Below are 19410 nucleotides of genomic sequence, written 5' to 3'. Positions count from 1 at the left end.
AATGACGGGTAATTTACAGCCAGTTCTTTGAAAACTTGAATCTCCATAGGCTATAATAAAAACAGTCTGTTACTCTATGCTTTGTATATATACTTCTACACTATAATTCATATGTGAATAAATTGTTTGCATGTTGTTATGTGTAAACTACAATACTGATCTAGAACAGCTTCAGCAAAAAAAGACCTATTGTTTTTTCAAAAACGCAGAACTGAGAGATCCCTGCTCTATAACAAGAAGCAGGTTTTCATTTTTTATTGTTGAAATGTGGCTATGTGACATTATTTAACTCTACCTGCATGACCCAGAGTGATTTCTTTAATTCACTGAAGTAAATACAGTGAAGGGGCAGAGACAGGGGTTGGTGAATGTCGGACAATACAGGATTATTCAAACATGCACAAATCAATCAAAATACAAATTTGAGTTAGGTTTTGATGAGCCAAGGGAACACCTTTATTTTATTAAAATCTCAAAAAGTACATTTTATATAATATGTGTCCTTTATTACATTATTAGTCTCCTTTGAATAGATAAAAGTCAATTACAGTTCCTTAAATAATAGGATATGATAAAAATGAAAATGTAAGATCTTCCGTTGTTTGAAAACTATCAGTCCCTGCTCTGACTTACATTCACATCTACTAAACTACTAACTGTCCAGAGCAACAAAAAAGTGATTTTTATTTTTTGACCATATGAATCTTCAAAATTGATTTGCAAACTATAACTGGCACTCAAAAGTAAAATAAAAGTATATATAAAAAGGAGGAATTACTCAAGAAGGTACGTGAGTGTACAATGTTGATACTGTCAAGTATTACACCGGTAATGGAGCTCCACAGTGACTGCCCACCACTTGGTTCTGGAAGTACATTTCTCATTCATTTTTCCATAAACTTTTCTAAAAACAGTCATATTAAAAGTCTGAAAGCTTGGGCTGATCATCACTAATGACCACAAGACCTTTCATTTTATTTAAAATCTGTTTCTGAAACTTTATAAACCACCAAGTTATTAAAACATTTAGCTGAATCTTGCATTTTAAATGTGCTTCTTGGACTCAAAACAACTGTGTTATGGATATTAGTCATCACAAAGCTGATTAGCCTCCGTGATGTAATATTTGAATTTTTTTTTAGTCTTTGGGAAAAATGTATAAAATGTGTAAAATGTTTATTACAACATGTGGTGCTGGCCTATGGAATGGACAAGAAAAGTAAAAGAAGTAATTTTAGATATAAACACAAAGTACTGCTGTTATGAAGAGACGGGTGTAATGGATTCATGTCTTGCTTCTTTTCTGATTTGATGTTTGGATCCTTTGTGTTTCATGGACATACACTCATAAATACACACATGCACACTATGTGTGTGTTTAATGGGAGAGTCTTTGGCGGCAGCTGAGGATTGCACATATAATTAATATCTTCATTCTTGTGGTGTGAGATTTGCTGCTGCTATTGATGGATGTTATTCAGTTATTTACACCGGGCCCCTTTTGAGTTGTCGCCGCTAAATGTTGTCTGAACTCAAGCAAGTTCAAACTAACAACCTGTCTTTAATTGGCTTTGACACATGACAATGAGGGTTTTACAGATTAGCACCTATTGCTCTCAAACCTGTTTTTTTCAATGCAACAGGATACGTACAGAAACTGTACTATACTATACTGCACTATATATAAACATTTTTTACACATTTTTTCCACGCCTTTTCCTTATAGAGCACATGAGGAATGTAGTTCAACATTAGTCTATTTCATCTTTTGGGTTCCATTTGCATTTCCTCAAATTTCACAGTGAATAACTTGCCGTGTCATGTGTGTGGTGCTGATGTGCAGACCTGTCATTTCCACATCATGAGGGACATCACTTCTCATTTACTTCATTCTGTCTTTACCTCATTTCATTCATGTCAAAAGTCATAGGAGACTAAAACATATCACCACAAAGAACAGACTATAAGTGTGGTGTTCAGATGTACCACTCAGTACCTGTATTTGTTGAACTGTTCTCCAGATGTTATGGGAGACAGAGGTTTGAGACAGTTGCAGACACAGTGCTGTAGTGAGTCTGCGGCCTCTGCTGCCTCTGCTTAAACAGCTTTGACTGTGAGCATGTAGGGTCAGCTTTGTGGCTGGGTCAGGGTTAGAGCACATCAAAACATTGCTTCTATTATTGATCTGTTCTGTCAATTCATAAATTTGATAAACCACATCTAATACACTGAATGTCAAGTCCAAAGGCTGATAAGCCAGGATTCAATTACTATGAATAGTATGACAACAAAATTAAATTTGCCAGCCTCACCTGTCTGTGCAGTGCACCTGTTATTATGAGGATTGGTCAATGTACCAATGGTATTTTATTTATTTATCTTTATTTATACAGGGGGACCCAATGAGAGCACTTGGGCTCTCTTTTTCATGGGTGCCCTGTTTAAAATACAACACAAACCGAAAAAACAATCAAAACAAATACGTCCATAAAAAACATCAATAACAAGTGCAGGTGTGTGTATAAAAGTTTGTTATCAGATTATTAAATTGCAATTGTGTCACCAACGTGTCCAGTTTTGCTTTTCCTTGGAGCATATTCCATTTTTGTGGAGTAAAACAGCTAAAAGCCTCTTTCCCGTCTCAGTTCTGCTGTGGCTCTTCCTTAGCCTTATGCATCATGTGATCTGGTGTTAAATGTTCTGGTATCAATAATTAACAAGCAGGTGAGGTATTCTGGCAGTTTTTGAAGTAATCCCTTATAGATAAACTTAATGCAGTGCTGTTCTCTTCTAACAGACAGTAATGGCCAACCCACTTTTTCATAGAGACACAGTGATGAGTTACAAATCCATCACCTGTAACAAAGCGAAGGGCCGAGTGAAATAGTGGATCCAGTGGTTTCAAAGCAGAGGCTGAAGTCTGCACATACACCACATCCCCATAATCCAGTACGGACAGGAAGGTTGCTTGCACTATTTCTTTTCTGTAACTCATTGGGATACAATATTTGTTTCTGTAATAGAATGATCATTTAGATTTTAAACTATTACATAATTCTGAGATATGTTTTTTAAAGGACAAGTTTTCAACAAGCCAAAAATCCAAGATATTTATAAGTGTTGACTCTTTCAATGGATGTACCATTTATTTGACGCATTAGTGTCAAAATAATTGGTCTATGTTCTTCCAGGAGATGTTGATATTAATATTAAAACATAAGTAAAATTACTTTCTGTTGCTTTATGTTTGATTTATCTGAATTGTTGTTGTAAGTTCCTCATTCAACTGTGATGTGCAACCTCTGAATGCCAGACTAAGAGCAGGTCAAACTGGTCTGTCGATAAAAATCTCGGCAGGAAGACGTTAGGAGTAAACACCCCCTCGTTCATTTCCCTATGTTGCCAAACAAACAGTGAAGACAGAAACTACTGCTATAGACATGCCAGAAGGATCGGAGCCGCATTGAGCCAAACAGCACCTTCACACAGAACTCCAATAATATGAGAGTAAACTCCACATGATGGACAGCCAGGTAAGAGCACTTCCATTTTCATTTAGAAGATTATTACACAATTACTTAAGAGACAAGTAGAAACGGCTGCTTTGAGTTATATTTGGCAGTTAATGCTAAATATTGACAGCAACTGTTTTTAAATGTTGAGGATTCATTAATAAGCAATTTTATTAGGCCCCGGTCCTGCATTTAGTGCATTTAGTGTGACTAAATGTAGTCACATGGTCTCCGTGTTAGTAAGTTTGAAGGTTTGAGCATGTGACATTTGGTGAAATAAACACTTCATGTATCATATTGAATCATGTATCATGGTTTAAATTAGTAAAATTTAAACCATTATACACTGCACTGCCTACACTGCCTCTGCACTCAATGCTTTGAATGAATATAGCTGATGTAGTTGGTCATAATTACAAATGCAAGAATTCACTTCATTTGTCACACATGTTGACCCAAATGTTGGTCATGACCTTTATTGTATAAAAAAGGGTGCACAAAATGAATGGTGTGACTGTTGTTTCTTATATGAATGGGCCTTTGTGCCAACCCTAGGACTCACCTCTACAATGTACACTGCAAATATGTGTTCATTTGATACAGCCCCATTTGTTATTTGTCAAAGTAGTTTACCAAACTGTGATGAATGGCCACTTAAATGTACTTTTGGTCTAATACACGTGTTATTACTGTTCCTAGAGACAAACAGAGATGCTACAGAAAGAGATCCAAGAGGAGAGAGGGAACAGACCAACTGAAGACATCACAGAAGAACATTTTCTTAAAGAACTGTACCTTTTTATGAAGAAACGAGACACACCGATAGAGAGGATCCCACACCTGGGCTTCAAACAAAGTACATTGTAACCCCTTCCTGTTACTACATGCAGTACTGTACTATGAATTTATATTTCAATAAAGCTGGAAATATACGAAAAGTAAAAAAATCTGGGTTTTAAAAGATCTTACAACCTTTTGGGGAAACAGGTCGAGGATAACGTCACTTGCTAAATGAATTTCTATGTAATATTATCTACTGCAGGACAACATTTTAGAGATCAGATTTCCAGCATTGTATGCATTTTCTGCAAATAATGAACAACTAAGAATGTAATGTTTAGATGTTTCTTAAGTACAGTACACACGTCTTTGGAGTTCTCTTGAGCACTATGCAATTTTAATATTAATATTTATTTGTTTTTGACAGTTGATTTGTACGTGATGTTCAAGACAGTTAAAGAGTTGGGGGGTTATCACCAGGTAAGCTTCAGTACTTGATTTTATACAATTGTTGTTCTTCATAATAGTAGTAGTAGTAGTGATATAGCAGTATAATAGAGCTATATATGTTTAGGTGACCGCTCAGCAGCTCTGGAAGCAGGTCTACAACACTCTGGGAGGAAATCCTCGCAGCACAAGCGCAGCCACATGCACCCGGCGCCACTATGAAAAGTGAGTACAACAATAAAGCTCTGTTTATCTATACCAGATACACACTCAAAAAATGTTTTCTTAACGCCTTCAATATACAATCCTGATTTACAGATTACTGCTGCCGTATGAGTGTCACATCAAAGGCCTGCATCTCAATGCAGTGCAGCAGCCAAGGCACTATCACTATGTGGGCTACGGGAAAAATGAAGAGGACGGCCCACTGCCTGCCAAACGCAGACCTGTGCTCTTCCCTTTGCAGGTACAGATTTACATAACTCCTTTTAGTTTGTTATTTTTTCCTGCTTGCATTGTTGGAAAAAAACATTTGATCGAGTCTCACACCCATTTATTTATTTAGTTACACAGCACTGTTATTACCCCATGCAATTAAATGTTAAAAGAACATAATGAAATAACAAACTATTCATTTCTGATACACCAGTTAGTTACGCATAACACAATTAGATTATAACACGCTGCACTACAATTAAATATTTTATTATTGTTATTTTCTTCTTCTTCAGAGTCCCCCAGAAGTTTTGTCGGAGCATCACTCAGGCTTGTTTCCTCTAAGCCCCTCCTATGCCAAATTCTACTACCCTCCTTACCCCTATCCTCCACTCCCACAATCGCTCCTGCCTTCCCCACGGCTGCCCGTACCACCCCCACCTGTGTACTTAAGCTGCACCCCCGCCTTACCCAACCTCACAGAACGCCCACCTCCGTCGCCTAATTGCTCGGACCACCTTAAAGACCCGTTGGAGCATCTCCGTTACCTGGCCAAGCGGTATGAGACCTCAACGGGGCTGTCAGAACCTCTCAACTTGAGCGTCAAATCTCCGAACAGGGATATTACAACCAGTCCTGCGTCTTCCTTTGCCCCACCATCATCCAATAAGAACCCAAAGTTTTTAAATAAACCCTCCCCTTTATACACATCTCTGAATACTAATGTGAAAAGTGACGCAGAGGACGGTGGGGCAGCTACGGCTGAAACATCATTATTCAGCAGCGTAAAAGACTCTCCAACTCCAAAGTCTCCAGATATTAGCACCGATCCCGAGCAAAACAAGAAGGCAGCAAGTGAGAGATGTCACAGTCCTGAAGTCAGCTGTATAAATGAGTTAATATCCTCGACTGGAGAAAAGGGAGGAAGAATGGAAATTGAAATACCCCTTTCGGTGTTTAATAATTGGCTCCAAATGTATGGTCCCCAAGCCACTTTGAATGCCTCGAGACAGCTGTTAATTCAGGAGGAAAACACTAGAAAAAGTACAGTAACCGAGACGACGCCGGCAAACTTGACCTTTGAGATAAAGCAGAGCAAGTCAGATGAAGAAAATCCACGACACATGCCAAGTCAGAGATCTCCGAGCCAGTATCAATGCAGCAATCATAAGCCCACGTTTGGTACGCTGAGAAACGCAGTAAGCAGAGATGTTTATGTATTCAATGACGCGAACAAGCCATACAACATTAAAAGCGTGCCTATAGAGGGCTGGGGTATGACAAGCAGAAGCGGACCAACACTCCCTAAGCAAGCTAACGTTATCATCAATCCACCCGTTTTGCCACAGGACCACAGAACACCTAAGCCTTATGTAACTAAAGAGCACAGGCAGCAGCAGCAAACTGAGTCAGAGGGTCTAATGCAGAAGCCGGTTTCTATGCTGCAACTGACCCCTGAAGAAGTGATGAAACTCAAGAAAATCATCTCGAACTCTGCGTGACACCACCACTCCAATCAACTCCACAGATTGCATTATATTTGTACAGAACTGTTTTATTAATGTTTCTATTCTATTCTAAATAAAATACAATTATCACTATTTTGTAGATTATTTCAAACAGAAAAGAAAAATCAAAATCTTATGCACGAAAGGCACTGTATTTATGTAATAAGGTAGCAACATATTTCTCAAAATACTTCTACATATGTCTCCTTCTTCGAGACTTAAACAAAACAATACTGACATTTCGTGACACTCAAATTGCGTCAGTAAGATGGCATCAGAAAAAGTCCGTGTGAAGAAGATACTTGAGCCAGAGCCAGCACTGTAAACCATGTTTTTTTCTTTCCTTAGTCTGCCCTTAAAAGAATGCATTATCCTGACACATAATTAGAGTCTTTTGTTAGTATTATGTCTGTTGTTTTTATTCCTATATTTAAGCACTTTGGCAGGAATCTAGGTGTGGCACTGGATCGACACACCCATGACAGTGATTTCATGATGACATGCAAATTCATATCTATAATAATGGCTTTTTAAATTTAGAAATAATTATGTCAGGCCATGTCGGAAAAATAAATAAGCACAACATAACATAATAACGTAACATAATCAGCAAAACGTGAACTGAACATGAAAGCTTTGGCATACGTGTCTTCAGTATTTCTATTTCCAGACTGGTGAAGAGAGAGACGTGATGTGATGTAATCGCCATAAAGCTGTACACATCTAATACAGTTAAGTTCTACGTTTAGCTCAATGAGATATTTTCCTGTCTTCGTCTAGTTCAGCTGGATGTTTTTGATTCATGTCCATATTAAAATTTGAGATTGTCATAATAATCTCTAATGTCACCTTAAATGAGAGAACTAAAGAACTCATTTAAGAGTGGAGTTGATTTCACGAGCTTCATTTTCTTCTCAGACCTGGAGTTAGTGCTGGGGTTTAAACTTCTCTTCACAATCAGCGATTGTGTTTGCTTCAACAGCTGAAAACACACACACAAAAGTGAATTTAATATGTATCCTTATATGTAGTGATCCTTTCAATACATTATTAAGCATGTATATATGTTATTTAACTTAAATAAGCACTTGTGTAACTTTCAAACCTCAGGTGGGCCGTTGAGTGCCAAATTTGTTATCAGAAAAAAAAAAAACCCTGGTATGAGGATGTCAGTTGATTGTACTTTTCAGAACAGGTTAACCCTAGTAGGAATGCAGTCATGAAGAACAGTGTCATGCAATATTTACTGGAAGATGAAGGAAAGTACACTTTACATTTTTGCATTTGCAAAATGATTCCTCTTCTCATAAACGTGCACTAAATATATATAAATAAAAATATAAACATTCATTGACTCTGGATTCTGGAGATTCTGGAGAATTCATAAATATTATATATTCCAATGATTTGGTAGTTTATCTCCAAATAACCTGACACATAACACATAACATGTGTGAGAAATTTGTTTTTTTGTCTTATGGAAAATTAAGCTATTAATAAATACTTGAGGAATGATATCAGTGATGTACGTGGTAGATCTCAAGAAAAACTAAGCTAGCATGACTCATTTATTATGAGACAGAACCGACATTGTCAAAAGTGAAGCACACATCTTATTATCAGTATCTCTTGGTAAACCTGTTCAGCAGGATGCTGTCTATGTAAACCCCTAGGTCTGTGTAAAATATTGTACAAATGTCTGGAGGTCTTTATGGGTGTTTGTCATTTTAACGAGTCAAATATTTAAAATGTGTGAGCTGCATAGAGCCTCTTTGTACAAGCTGACTCTGTATATTTCCTTAGATATCAATCTTCTTTACAGCTCTAATGCTCCCTGCCAAGCCATGTCAGAACAGATATATAAATCTACAATTTGTAAGGTCATCCATTGTCCATTATGCAATAAACCAATATATTTGGTGTACACCATAAGATGACATCATTGAAAGGTATAATATATTTCTTATTTGTGTACACCTACTCAAACGTCTACACGTCTGAAGAGGGAAAAAGAGAGGACATTGTGTGTAACGTAAAAAACACAGTCCAAACTATTCATATATCAGTAATGCTATATCATATCTGGAATTTTATATGTTTTTGTCAAATAAAAGCAATAACTGTTTGGGCCTTTTACCTTTTTTGTAATAGGATGCGAGCAAATTTTGCATCTCAGCAGACAGATCTGATGCCGCAGGTCCTTCTTTGGGTGTTGATGGGGTCACTGGACAAAAACAACATGGGATGTGTGTGTCTTCATTCCTATATTGTCACATTAATACCCTCATGTCTAGTGATCATTCACTGTTCAAGAATACAATACGCTGCAGCATTCTCAAACACTGTAATCATTTTATATTTGCTTTATACAATTATATTAAAGGTGTATTACGTACTTTTCTGGTGGTTTTGTATATAGCGCCTTGCAGATGAAACTAATTTCCACTAATGTTATATACAAATGACAAAGACTCTGAACCTTAATTATTGCTTTCAATTGTTCTGGCAGTGCTTGTTACCTATTTCATGAAATAGTGATCCTTGCTGGACTGCTGCAGATTTTGGTGCAAAAGACACCTCGAGTTTCATAAGTTCAGTACAACACTGCTGCCACTGACCTGCCAAAGTACAGACATAATCATTAGTATATATGTATGTGTGTGTATATATATATATATATATATGAATGAATGAATAGTTTATTATTGTGTCTTGCATACAAAGAATGCCGAGCCCAAATGGGCTTATAAGACACCATTAACAAAAATACAATAGTCCAATAGTCCAGATGTGTATACAACAAACAAAAACAAAAACAAAACAAAACAACAATAAACTCATTTAAACAAACTCATTTGCCGCTTCTTCCAGGCTTTACATAAAAATAAAACCAACTTATAAACATTAGAATTAAACAACCATTTCATTTTGCTGTCATCATCACACCAGAACATTTCAGGACATTGAGTGAACATTTCATCAAATAAAGGATTTCTAAATTCATTGTAAAATGAATATATATATATATATATATATATATATATATATATATATATATATATATATATATATATATATATATATATATATATATATATATATATACATACACACACACATACATACACACACACACACACACCCACACACACACACACACACACACAATACAATCTACATATATTAGTGAATAATGTTAGTAAAGAACGGGTCATTTTGGCTTTGTTCCTTCTACTGTCTGTGTAAACAGACATTAGTAATACTTATTTATCATACTGCGTAAAAAAAGACTCACTATAGTGTACGATGTAGGCAGTGATACTAAGGCTCTTACTCATTTATTTTTATTAATGAACGGAGGATAAGTGAGTAAAATCAGACTGACATCACACTACTACAACAAAATCATTACATGTATTGGCTTAAGTGATGTAGACCAACTAGATTGACTAGAACGTTGAGTTATTTGCATGTACAGTATCTCCTAATATGGAATGTCAAGGTCGCATACCTACAATGTTAAAAATAAATATTTGTCAAACATGACCACTCTGTATCTTATATGAGTGCTGACGTTTGCTGCATCAGTTAAAGCATTCAATGAATGTGCGTAAGGTCAATTCATTCAGTGCATGAACTCCATCCATCCATGCATTTTCTTTCACTTATCCAGGAGCCAGGTCACAGGGGCAGCAGCCTAAGCAGGGACTCCCAGACTTCCCTCATCCCAGACACTTCCGCCAGCTCCTCCGATGGGACTCCAAGGCATTCCCGGGCCAGCTGAGAGACATAGTCCCTTCAGTGCATCCTGGGCCTCCCCCAGGGCCTGCTTCTAATGGGACATGCCCGGAACACCTTGCCAGGGAGGCATCTGGAATATATGCCTCAGCCACCTCAGCTGGCTCCTCTCGACGTGGAGGAGCAGCGGCTTGTGCTTTCAGTCATTACCAAAACCTCACGACCATAGGTGAGGATAAGAATGTAGACCAGTAAATCGAGAGCTTGGCCTTTCGACTCAGCTCCTGCTTCACTACCACAGTCCGATACAGCTGCACCAATCTGCCTGTCAATCTCATGCTCCATCCTTCCCTCAATAGTGGACAAGACCCCAAGGTACTTGAACTCCTCAACTAGAGGCAGGGACTCACCCATCCACCCTCTCTGGGCGTTCCAGTCGAGAACCATGGCTTTGGATTTAGAGGAGCTGATTCTCACCTCAGTCGCTTCACACTTGGCTGAAAACTGCAACACAGGTCCTGGTTTGATGAAGCTATCAGGACAACATCATCTGCAAACAACAGAGAGGAAAGCCTGTGGTCCCTGAACTGGACCCCATCCAGCCCCTGACTGCACCTAAAAATTTTGTCCATGAAAACTATTAAAAGAACCGGTGACAAAGGGCAGCCCTGGAGGAGTCCAACATGCACTGAGAACAGGTGTGACTAAATGCGAACACAGCTCCTGCTCCAGACATACAGAGACCAGACAGCCCTTAGCAAAGGGCCCCTAATCCCATATTCCCAGAGCACCTCCCAAAGGACACCATGAGACACAGGGTAAAATGCCTTCTTCAGACCCACAAAGCACATGTGGACTGGTTGGGCAAGCTCCCATGAACCCTTGAGCACCTGATGAAGATTATAGAGCTGGTCCAGTGTTCCGCAACTGGAATGAAAACTACACTGCTCCTCCTGAATCTGAGGTTGAATTATCAGTCGGATTCTTCTCTCCAGTACCCTGGAATGGACCGTTCTGGGGAGTGTGATTCCCCTGTAGTTGGAACAGGAGAACCACCACTCAAGTCTGCCAATCCAGAGGTACTGTCCCCGACTGCCACACAATGTTACAGAGGCGTGTCAGCCAAGACAGCCCCAGAATATTCAGAAACTTAAGATACACAGGATCTCATCCACCACCACCTTGGCACTGAGGAGCTTGCCAACCATGCCAGATATTCCCAATAGAGCCTTACAATACATCTGGGTCTGCCAGGTCTTTCCGGCTTCCTTCTCCACTAGCGGATCCAACTCACCACCAGGTGGTGATTGGTTGACAGCTCTGCCCCTCTATTCACCTAAGTGTCCAAGACACACGGCCTAAGGTCAAATGACAAAACAACAAATTTGATCATCAACCTTCAGCCTAAAGCGTCTTGGTGCCACTGTGATGGACGCCCTTGTGCTTGCATGGTGTTTGTTATAGACAAAATCTGACTAGGACCGAAGTCCTATAATGAAACACCACTTGGATTCAGATCAGGGAGACAGTTCTTCCCAATCGCTCTTCTCCAGGTGCCACTGTCGTTGTCTATGTGGGCGCTGATGTCTCTCAGTAGAACAACAGACTCCCCCAGTCAGTGCACCCCTCCCAGGGACTCCAAGAAGACTCTGACTTGTGCCTGACCTGAAGGTGCAGAGAGGCGACCCTCTTGTTCACTGGGGTGAACTCCAACACGTGGTGGCTGAGCTGTGGGGCAATAAGCGAGCGAACACCAGCTCGCTGCCTCTCTCTGCAGGCAATGCCAGAGAAATTAAGAGTCCAACCCCTCTCAAGGAGTTGGATTCCAGAGCCCAAGCTGTGCGTAGAGGTGAAGCAAACTATATCTAGTCGGTACCGCTCAACCTGCTAGACAAGCTCAGACTCCTTTGCCCCCCAGAGGTGACATTCCATGTTAAGAATTGGTCGTCGAGGCCCCGCCTTCGATTGCCACCGAGATCTCTCTGCACCAGGCCCCTTTTGGCTCCTCCTGCAGGTGGTGGGTCCACAGGAGGCAGCCCCACATAGCTCTTTCAAATTCTAACTCTAAACTGTCAAATAAAGTTTTTTTGAGATGCATACGTGTCTTGACAGTTGATGATTACATTCCCTTATAACATTATAACACGGTAAAATCTAAGCGCCTCAGTATCATGCCTCTAGCGTCAATACTGTATGTTCTGTGCATTCCAGTGTGATTAGTTGACAGGAAAGAGGAGATGCCCTACAGGTATTATTTGTCATCTATATACAGAAGTACAGTATCAATGAATTTGAATTCAAACCAATTCAAATTAAATATCTGTGATTTATCTAATAGTCAGTCTGTCTGTAATATATCTGGTGTACTCACTACCATTCCACCTATATATATATATATATATATATATATATATATATATAGTGTTTGTATAATCAAAGAAAAAATTGTATCAAGTCAAGATACTGAGCAGAAAAAAATAGTATTTATGTATTTATTTTATTTATTTATGTATGGTTAAAAAAAAAATCTAATGTTTTGTCTTAGTTTACAGAATACCACAAACTACTATGTTCAAAACTGCTTGTTCTATTCAGATTTATAATTTTGCATTTAGTTTAGGTGTGTTTTACAATACTTCTATTTGTAAGGTGTAAACATGATTTATCTGGTTCAGACACTCAGGACACTTATTCTGTAGACAAGTAGTGCAGGTTCGAAGAAATCCTGTCTTGCAACTTGAAGCTAATTATCAAATTACATAAAATGAAAAATGAATGATAATAATACGGTAGTAGGTGTTCTCACTGGGAGTATGTGTAACATGTCGTGTTTTATTATGTCCACATCCTGTATGCTAGGACTTTTTAATTAGTTCAAATGCAATTACAACTATTTTGGCATGCAACCAATAGTGACACTTAATTTAATAACGGCATGAAAATAATATATGTACCAGCCACAATAAGGAAAAAGAAAATATAAGCCGCAGGCAGCGTTAACGGCCCTCCCCCCCCGTGCACACTTTCCTCAGGCTTTGATTTTGCATTGAAGGTTAAAGGTTTTGCTCTGTAGGCTGATGCACGTGGCAGTGAGCAGTATCAAAGAAGACAGAAGACAGTTTTTAATGGCATGCTACACAAAAACCATAATGGATATCCCAAAAAAATTGGTACCTATTGATTATCAATATCGCTAGATGTGACATGTGGAGTGTGAACTCATTTGGATCAAAAACCAAGGATTAGATAAGTTTCAGCAGCAGAAATACCATTCAATATGGCTTATAATGGCTGAGAAGGGTTGGGTTGCTTTTATGTGTCCTATGACTCTTCCAAATTTCATTGGCCGATGACAAAGTATGTGTGGCTCGCATCAGGTAAAGATAACTTAAAACGTGGCACTGTAGAACCATTTTGTGTGGCCAATGTAAAATATTGTTAAGGGAATTCATTTTTCACTAAGATGGTTGACTCTGCCGTTTATTGTGTGTTTTGGTTAGTGTAGAGTGGGTTTTTCTCTCTCCATTGTGTGATTTGAGTCACACCACTGTTCACTTTGAATGGGCTGTTTGAATGACCCTAGAGACAAAACTGTAAAAAAAAGTAGGGCATAATTATGTTTTATGATCAGAGGCCCATAAAAGTTCAACCATTTCTATCAAAGTTGTTTTTTTTTCTCCCCAGTCCTATTGGTGGCGCTATAGCACTGAGCAATAAGTGTGAATTTTGAGTGTCAACCAGTGTACAAGGGTCATAAATGTCAAACCAGTCAGACGTGCACTATATCCTTTTTTTTCTTCATCTAATGCATAGAATCTAATCTTTAAGTTTTGTACAAATCAAATAATGTTGACATTCATGAATAGGGTAGAGGGCGCTATAGTAAACACTGATCAGATGATTATTAGTCCATTACATTGAGGCCGACATCACGCAGTAGTGATTCAAATTTGAGCTCTCTCGGCCAATGCCTGCGGCCGTGATCAACGAAACAGGAAACTAAGGTGTTTTTCACCGGCGTGTGATCACAATGACTTTTGAAAAGCTAAGTTTCTAAATGTGGCATGTCAAATCTGAGCTCATTTGGACAAATCTGAGCTCATATGTACACACAGTCGAAACAGTGATACATTTTTGATTCAGTATGGCCGACCTCCTGTTCGTCAGAGAAATGCTTCATTTCATTTTTAGGCTTGTCTCATGGAGCTTGATCAATGTACCAAATTTTGGGAGTTTATGCCAAAATTTGCTTGTCTCCTCTTCCATAGGAGTCCACTTCTAGGTGGCGCTGTTGAGTTAGTGAGTATCGGACATTCTCGCAATGCCCATATTATAATTGTTTTTATCCTCACATGTGAGATTTTTCATTGATGTTAAGTGTCAAAAATGCAATTATTTTGTTGGGAGGGAAAAAAAAACCACAATACCCCTCGCCAGAAACCAATAATAATATCAAACTAATCGGGAACAATGCCCCTCGTCAGTTACTTCGTTACCGGCTTTGGCCAAAATGAACTGAGCGGTTTGACCCAGGTGAACTTAGGAGTTACCCATGTTGTAGAGGTGTTGCCTGAGGGCTTTAGTCCAGCGCTGCGTGGCATCACATGTGACTGTGTAGACTTCATCTTCTACGTCTGTTTTTGTGCTGATCTGGAAACTCTGTTGAGAGCCAAGGTTTTGCTCTGGCACACAAATGAAAGTATCCTGCCAAAAATATGTTAATCTTTGTTATTACAGGATTTAATATTTAATAATACAAAAGATTACATCAGATGAAACCTGCACCCTTGTATGTAAAGATCAACAAATGTTCTATGTCCTACATATTTCACTGGGTACATCAAGTTTTAGACAGTGGCTCAAGTGATGTGTTTTTGAGCCCCTGGACAATCCAAGCTATTATTGTTATTATGATGAAGTATAGAACATAGAACTTTTTATGGCATGTTTAGTAGGTGTTAAATAGACAAACAAATGTCCTTGCTGTTAACTTTAAAGTTGTCTTTGATATGCATAAGCTCACCTTCCTTATTGGGATTACAAGTAATGGGCTAGATTTCTGTTCCTCTTCACTCTGATAGCAGACAAGACTACTCCCCTGGAGGACACCATAGACGTTTTCCCAACCATCATGGCCCCTCTGAAGAGAAATAAGAGCATGGGCCAACATCAGCAGATGAATGACAATGCAAAAGACACAGATGTGAAAAAGCTTTTACCTTAACCTTCAGGTGGCCACATAAAGTTGCTTTCAACATGCACTGAGGCTGAGCCACTAAGCGGCAGCATATGTTGCCATACAGAGGCAACCAGAAAGAGCTCTCCTCTGGAAAATTATAGACAAATTGGTGACTTCAGATGATTATGAAGATTGATGATTATCAAAATCTTAAAAAAGCTTTAAGATTACAAACAAAACAAAAAAAACTATTAAAAGATGTTCCTCACCAGTTGCAACTAGTGACAAGTCATGTGTCTTGAAACCACTGTGGACGTGTTTGAGTTTCAGAGTAACATGGGCCAACAGGTTGAACTTGGGTTCCCTTTGAAAACAATAATTCGGATTGGCTAAGATGACAATACAAAAAGTGTTTCGAATATAAATCAGAAGTAATGCTGACAGTGTGGAGGGATCGGAGATGACAGGTGCTGATGCTTTTCCATTGGGACTGGATCCACAGACAGCAGCAGATTCAAGAGCAGCACGAAGCTTCTTTCCTGAAAAGTTTCCCATTGCTGTGACTCCAAGACTGCCTCTCCTGGTGCCCAGAGAGCCCTCCTCACCCACACAACTACTGTACAGCTCCAATCGCAGCACGAAGCCAGGGCCAACCTCATCACTACAATTGATACAAAATATACACAGCCTGCTAAATTATTTACCCCATATTTATTATATATATATATATATATATATATATATATATATATATATATATATATATATATATATATATATATATATATATATATATATATATATATATATATATATATATATATATATATATATATATATATATATATACTTATCTGTATTTACATTGCAGTTAATACACTGAGTAAATTCTGTACTCACAAAATAAATGTGTCTTCAAAGCAGATATCAGTCAAGGTTCTGTCTACTATCTGCAGGTCAGTAGTCAAGATCTGAGAGCCGCACTGAAGCAGACAGAAGAAAGCACAGCGATGCAATTCTGTGGCAAAACAAACATACAGAGTCAAAAATTTATTAAAAAAGATAGCCCAAGCCTACGCAATTATACCACAAGGAATCACGTTGAGAATAACTAACCATTAGCATAGGATTTGAGGATCCTGGGTGATCCAAACCCAGGTGGGTAATCAGAGCTGGGCCAATACTGAGGAATTCACTTTAAACACATTTTTTACCACAGACCACAGCGCAGTAACTCACCTCCCTTGTTTTTAAAGTATTCAGAGTCTTTCCACATCAGAGGAATTCGCAGATCTGAATAAGAAAAAAATGGGCTATAAATTTAAGGTAAAGTAAGACTTAAATGTACATATTTATTTGAATACTGTGAGGTAAGCTGCACTCACCAGAGAGGGATAACTTTCCAAAACACGTCACAAGATCATCTGATAAACTGCAGGATATAAATAATATATGCTATTTTAGTTAATAAATATTTAAGCCAACACTGCATGTGATGTGATTAGTCTGTGCTAAAGGCAGAAAAAGCCTGCCCCCTAGTGACTTTGTAAGGTATGGCATAAACTGCCCTTGTTCTGACCTGGTGCCGTGTCCCACGCGCTGCAAGACCTGGGCTCTCCTCATCCTCTGCAGCTGGCTGAGCAGAGCCAGTATGCGGCTGTTGCAGCTCACAAGGTTTTTGGACACCTCTAGAGCCTGGTCTCTCTGGGAACAAGCTGCGAGCAGTCTGCTGGCTCCATCCTTCATCCGCACCTCCATCTCAATCTGCTCTAGCACCTTCTCATCCTTGCAGAACACAAATACACATATAACTATACGGTTATTAGGGCCCGAGCATGAATGTGCGAGGAGGGTGACTCAGCGACTCGTGTCACTGGACACAGTAGCTGCCCAGTGTGGCGTTTGTGTATTTTAATGACCTGGACATAATGACATGCATCTTAAACATCTAGCTTTAATAACAGGTCTTCAGCGCCCCCTGCAAAGTTGAAACGGGCCAGAAACATTTATCATATGTCAAGCTATGGTTGATATGTAGCTCTCCAATCATGGCCTGCCCTTCTGCGGTGGCAAGGATTGAGAAGGCCCTTTATCACTGCTTGCCATTTTAATTCATAGATGCGTTCATATGTTTACATATTTATCATTATGTGTATGTTATACAGTAAAAACTAGAAGTTTACATACGCTATATAAAAAGACACACACAAAGACAAAGACAAGCTTTTTTCCCCTCACTGTCTGACATGAAATCAGACTAAACTTTTCTTGTTTTGGGTCAATTAGGATGAGCAAAATTATTTCTATTTACTAAATGCCAGAATAATGAGAGAAGGATTTGATTTTTTAAAGACAATTTTTCTTTACTTTCTTCAAAGTCAGAAGTTTACATATAGGAAGATTACTATGCATTTAAACAGTTTGGAAATGATGAGTTCATGTTTTTGGAAGCTTCTGATAGGTTTATTGACAGCATTTGCTTTAGAGACACATCTGTGGATGTATTTAAAGACACAAAGCAGCAGTGTGTTTCAGGTGTGCAACATCATGGGAAAGTCAAAAGAAATCAGCCAAGATATCAGGAAGAGAACTGTGGACTTGCTCTGGTTCATCCTTGAGTCCAATTTCCAGACGCCTGGAGGTGCCACGTTCATCTCTTCAAACTATTACTTAAATTTTGGAGATGGGTCCTGGTCTGACAAAACTAAAATTGGACTGTTTGGACATAATGAGCATTGTAACATTTGGAGAAAAAGGAGGAAGCTTGCAAGCCAGAACCATCACAACTGTGAAATATGGGGGTGGCAGCATCATGTTGTTGGGTTGTTTTGCTGCAGGAAGGACTGGAGCACTTCACAAAATATATGGCAACAGATGGCATTAGGAGGAGAGAACATTATATGAAAATACTGAAGCAACATCTCAAGACATCAACCAGGGAGTTAAAGCTTGGGAGCAAATGGGTCTTCCAAATGGACAAACTGGTTATAAAGTGGCTTCAGGATAACAAAGTCAATGTTTTGGAGTGGTCATCACAAAACCCTGATCTCAGTCCTATTGAAAATGTATGGGTAGGCCTAAAAAGGCATGAGCAAGCAAGGTGGCCTACAAACAAGTTTTGTCAGGAGGAATGGGCCAAAATTCCTCCAAACTATTGTGAGAAGCCTGTGGAAAGACATCTAAAACTTTGACCCAAATTATACAGTTAAAGGCAATGGTACGAAATCCTAATGAAATATATGTAAACTTCCGACCTTGAAGAAAGTAAAGAAAAAATGTAAAAAAAAATTAAAATAAAATCTCTCATTATGGTATTTAGCAAATAGAAATAAATTTGGTTAACCTAATTGGCCTAAAACAGGAAAAGTTTAGTCTGATTTCATGTCAGAGAGAAAAAACGCATGTGTCTTTTCATATTGTGTATGTAAACTTAAGGTTTCAACTGTACATGTTAGACGCCTGACCCAAGAATTTAAAACGACTTAAGAAAAAGTTGAAACTAATACCACATTTTGGTCTTCAATTCAAACTTGGCCTTGTCTTCATGATTAGGCTATTGTATAAAACCATGATAAACTACAACATACTAATGGGTTTTATGGTATTTTAAAGATTTCAATATAGATTATATATTCCCAGTTTAAACATAATCTCTTATATCCAACACGGTTTTCTTAACACAATGCCTGTTGACTGTTACCTAAATTAGATTGTTGACATAATTTCAAAGATTTCATCACACTGACCTGTGTATTATTCATAATTGTAGCCAGCCTCTTCCGTCTTCTTCATTCAGCTCACCAAATCAAGT

The 19410-nt window shown here is 38.5% G+C and overlaps 2 protein-coding genes across 2 annotated transcripts; one reads left to right on the top strand and one right to left on the bottom strand.

Annotated features, from left to right (window-relative positions):
* The first annotated feature begins 3405 nt into the window (after positions 1-3405).
* On the top strand, positions 3406-6719 carry arid6 (AT-rich interaction domain 6). The gene is made up of 6 exons (XM_055231397.1): positions 3406-3533; positions 4212-4368; positions 4720-4772; positions 4867-4964; positions 5058-5205; positions 5471-6719. The coding sequence occupies exons 1-6, from the start codon at positions 3519-3521 to the stop codon at positions 6674-6676; spliced, it is 1677 nt and encodes a 558-aa protein (XP_055087372.1). The 5' UTR covers positions 3406-3518; the 3' UTR covers positions 6677-6719.
* Positions 6720-7608: 889 nt separating this feature from the next.
* On the bottom strand, positions 7609-19360 carry LOC117392051 (rhotekin-like). Its single transcript, XM_033990032.1, has 13 exons — positions 19346-19360; positions 17179-17384; positions 16985-17031; positions 16839-16892; positions 16500-16617; positions 16042-16260; positions 15869-15963; positions 15640-15746; positions 15444-15560; positions 14971-15124; positions 9202-9300; positions 8820-8906; positions 7609-7664 (listed from the first exon to the last, which is right to left on the bottom strand). Exons 1-13 carry the CDS (start codon positions 19358-19360, stop codon positions 7609-7611), a joined length of 1374 nt encoding a protein of 457 aa, XP_033845923.1.
* Between the last annotated feature and the right edge of the window lie 50 nt (positions 19361-19410).

The sequence above is a fragment of the Periophthalmus magnuspinnatus genome, chromosome 23, assembly GCF_009829125.3.
Source record: "Periophthalmus magnuspinnatus isolate fPerMag1 chromosome 23, fPerMag1.2.pri, whole genome shotgun sequence".
Taxonomy (NCBI): Eukaryota; Metazoa; Chordata; class Actinopteri; order Gobiiformes; family Gobiidae; genus Periophthalmus; species Periophthalmus magnuspinnatus.
This window is presented reverse-complemented; position numbering and strand designations above follow the sequence as displayed.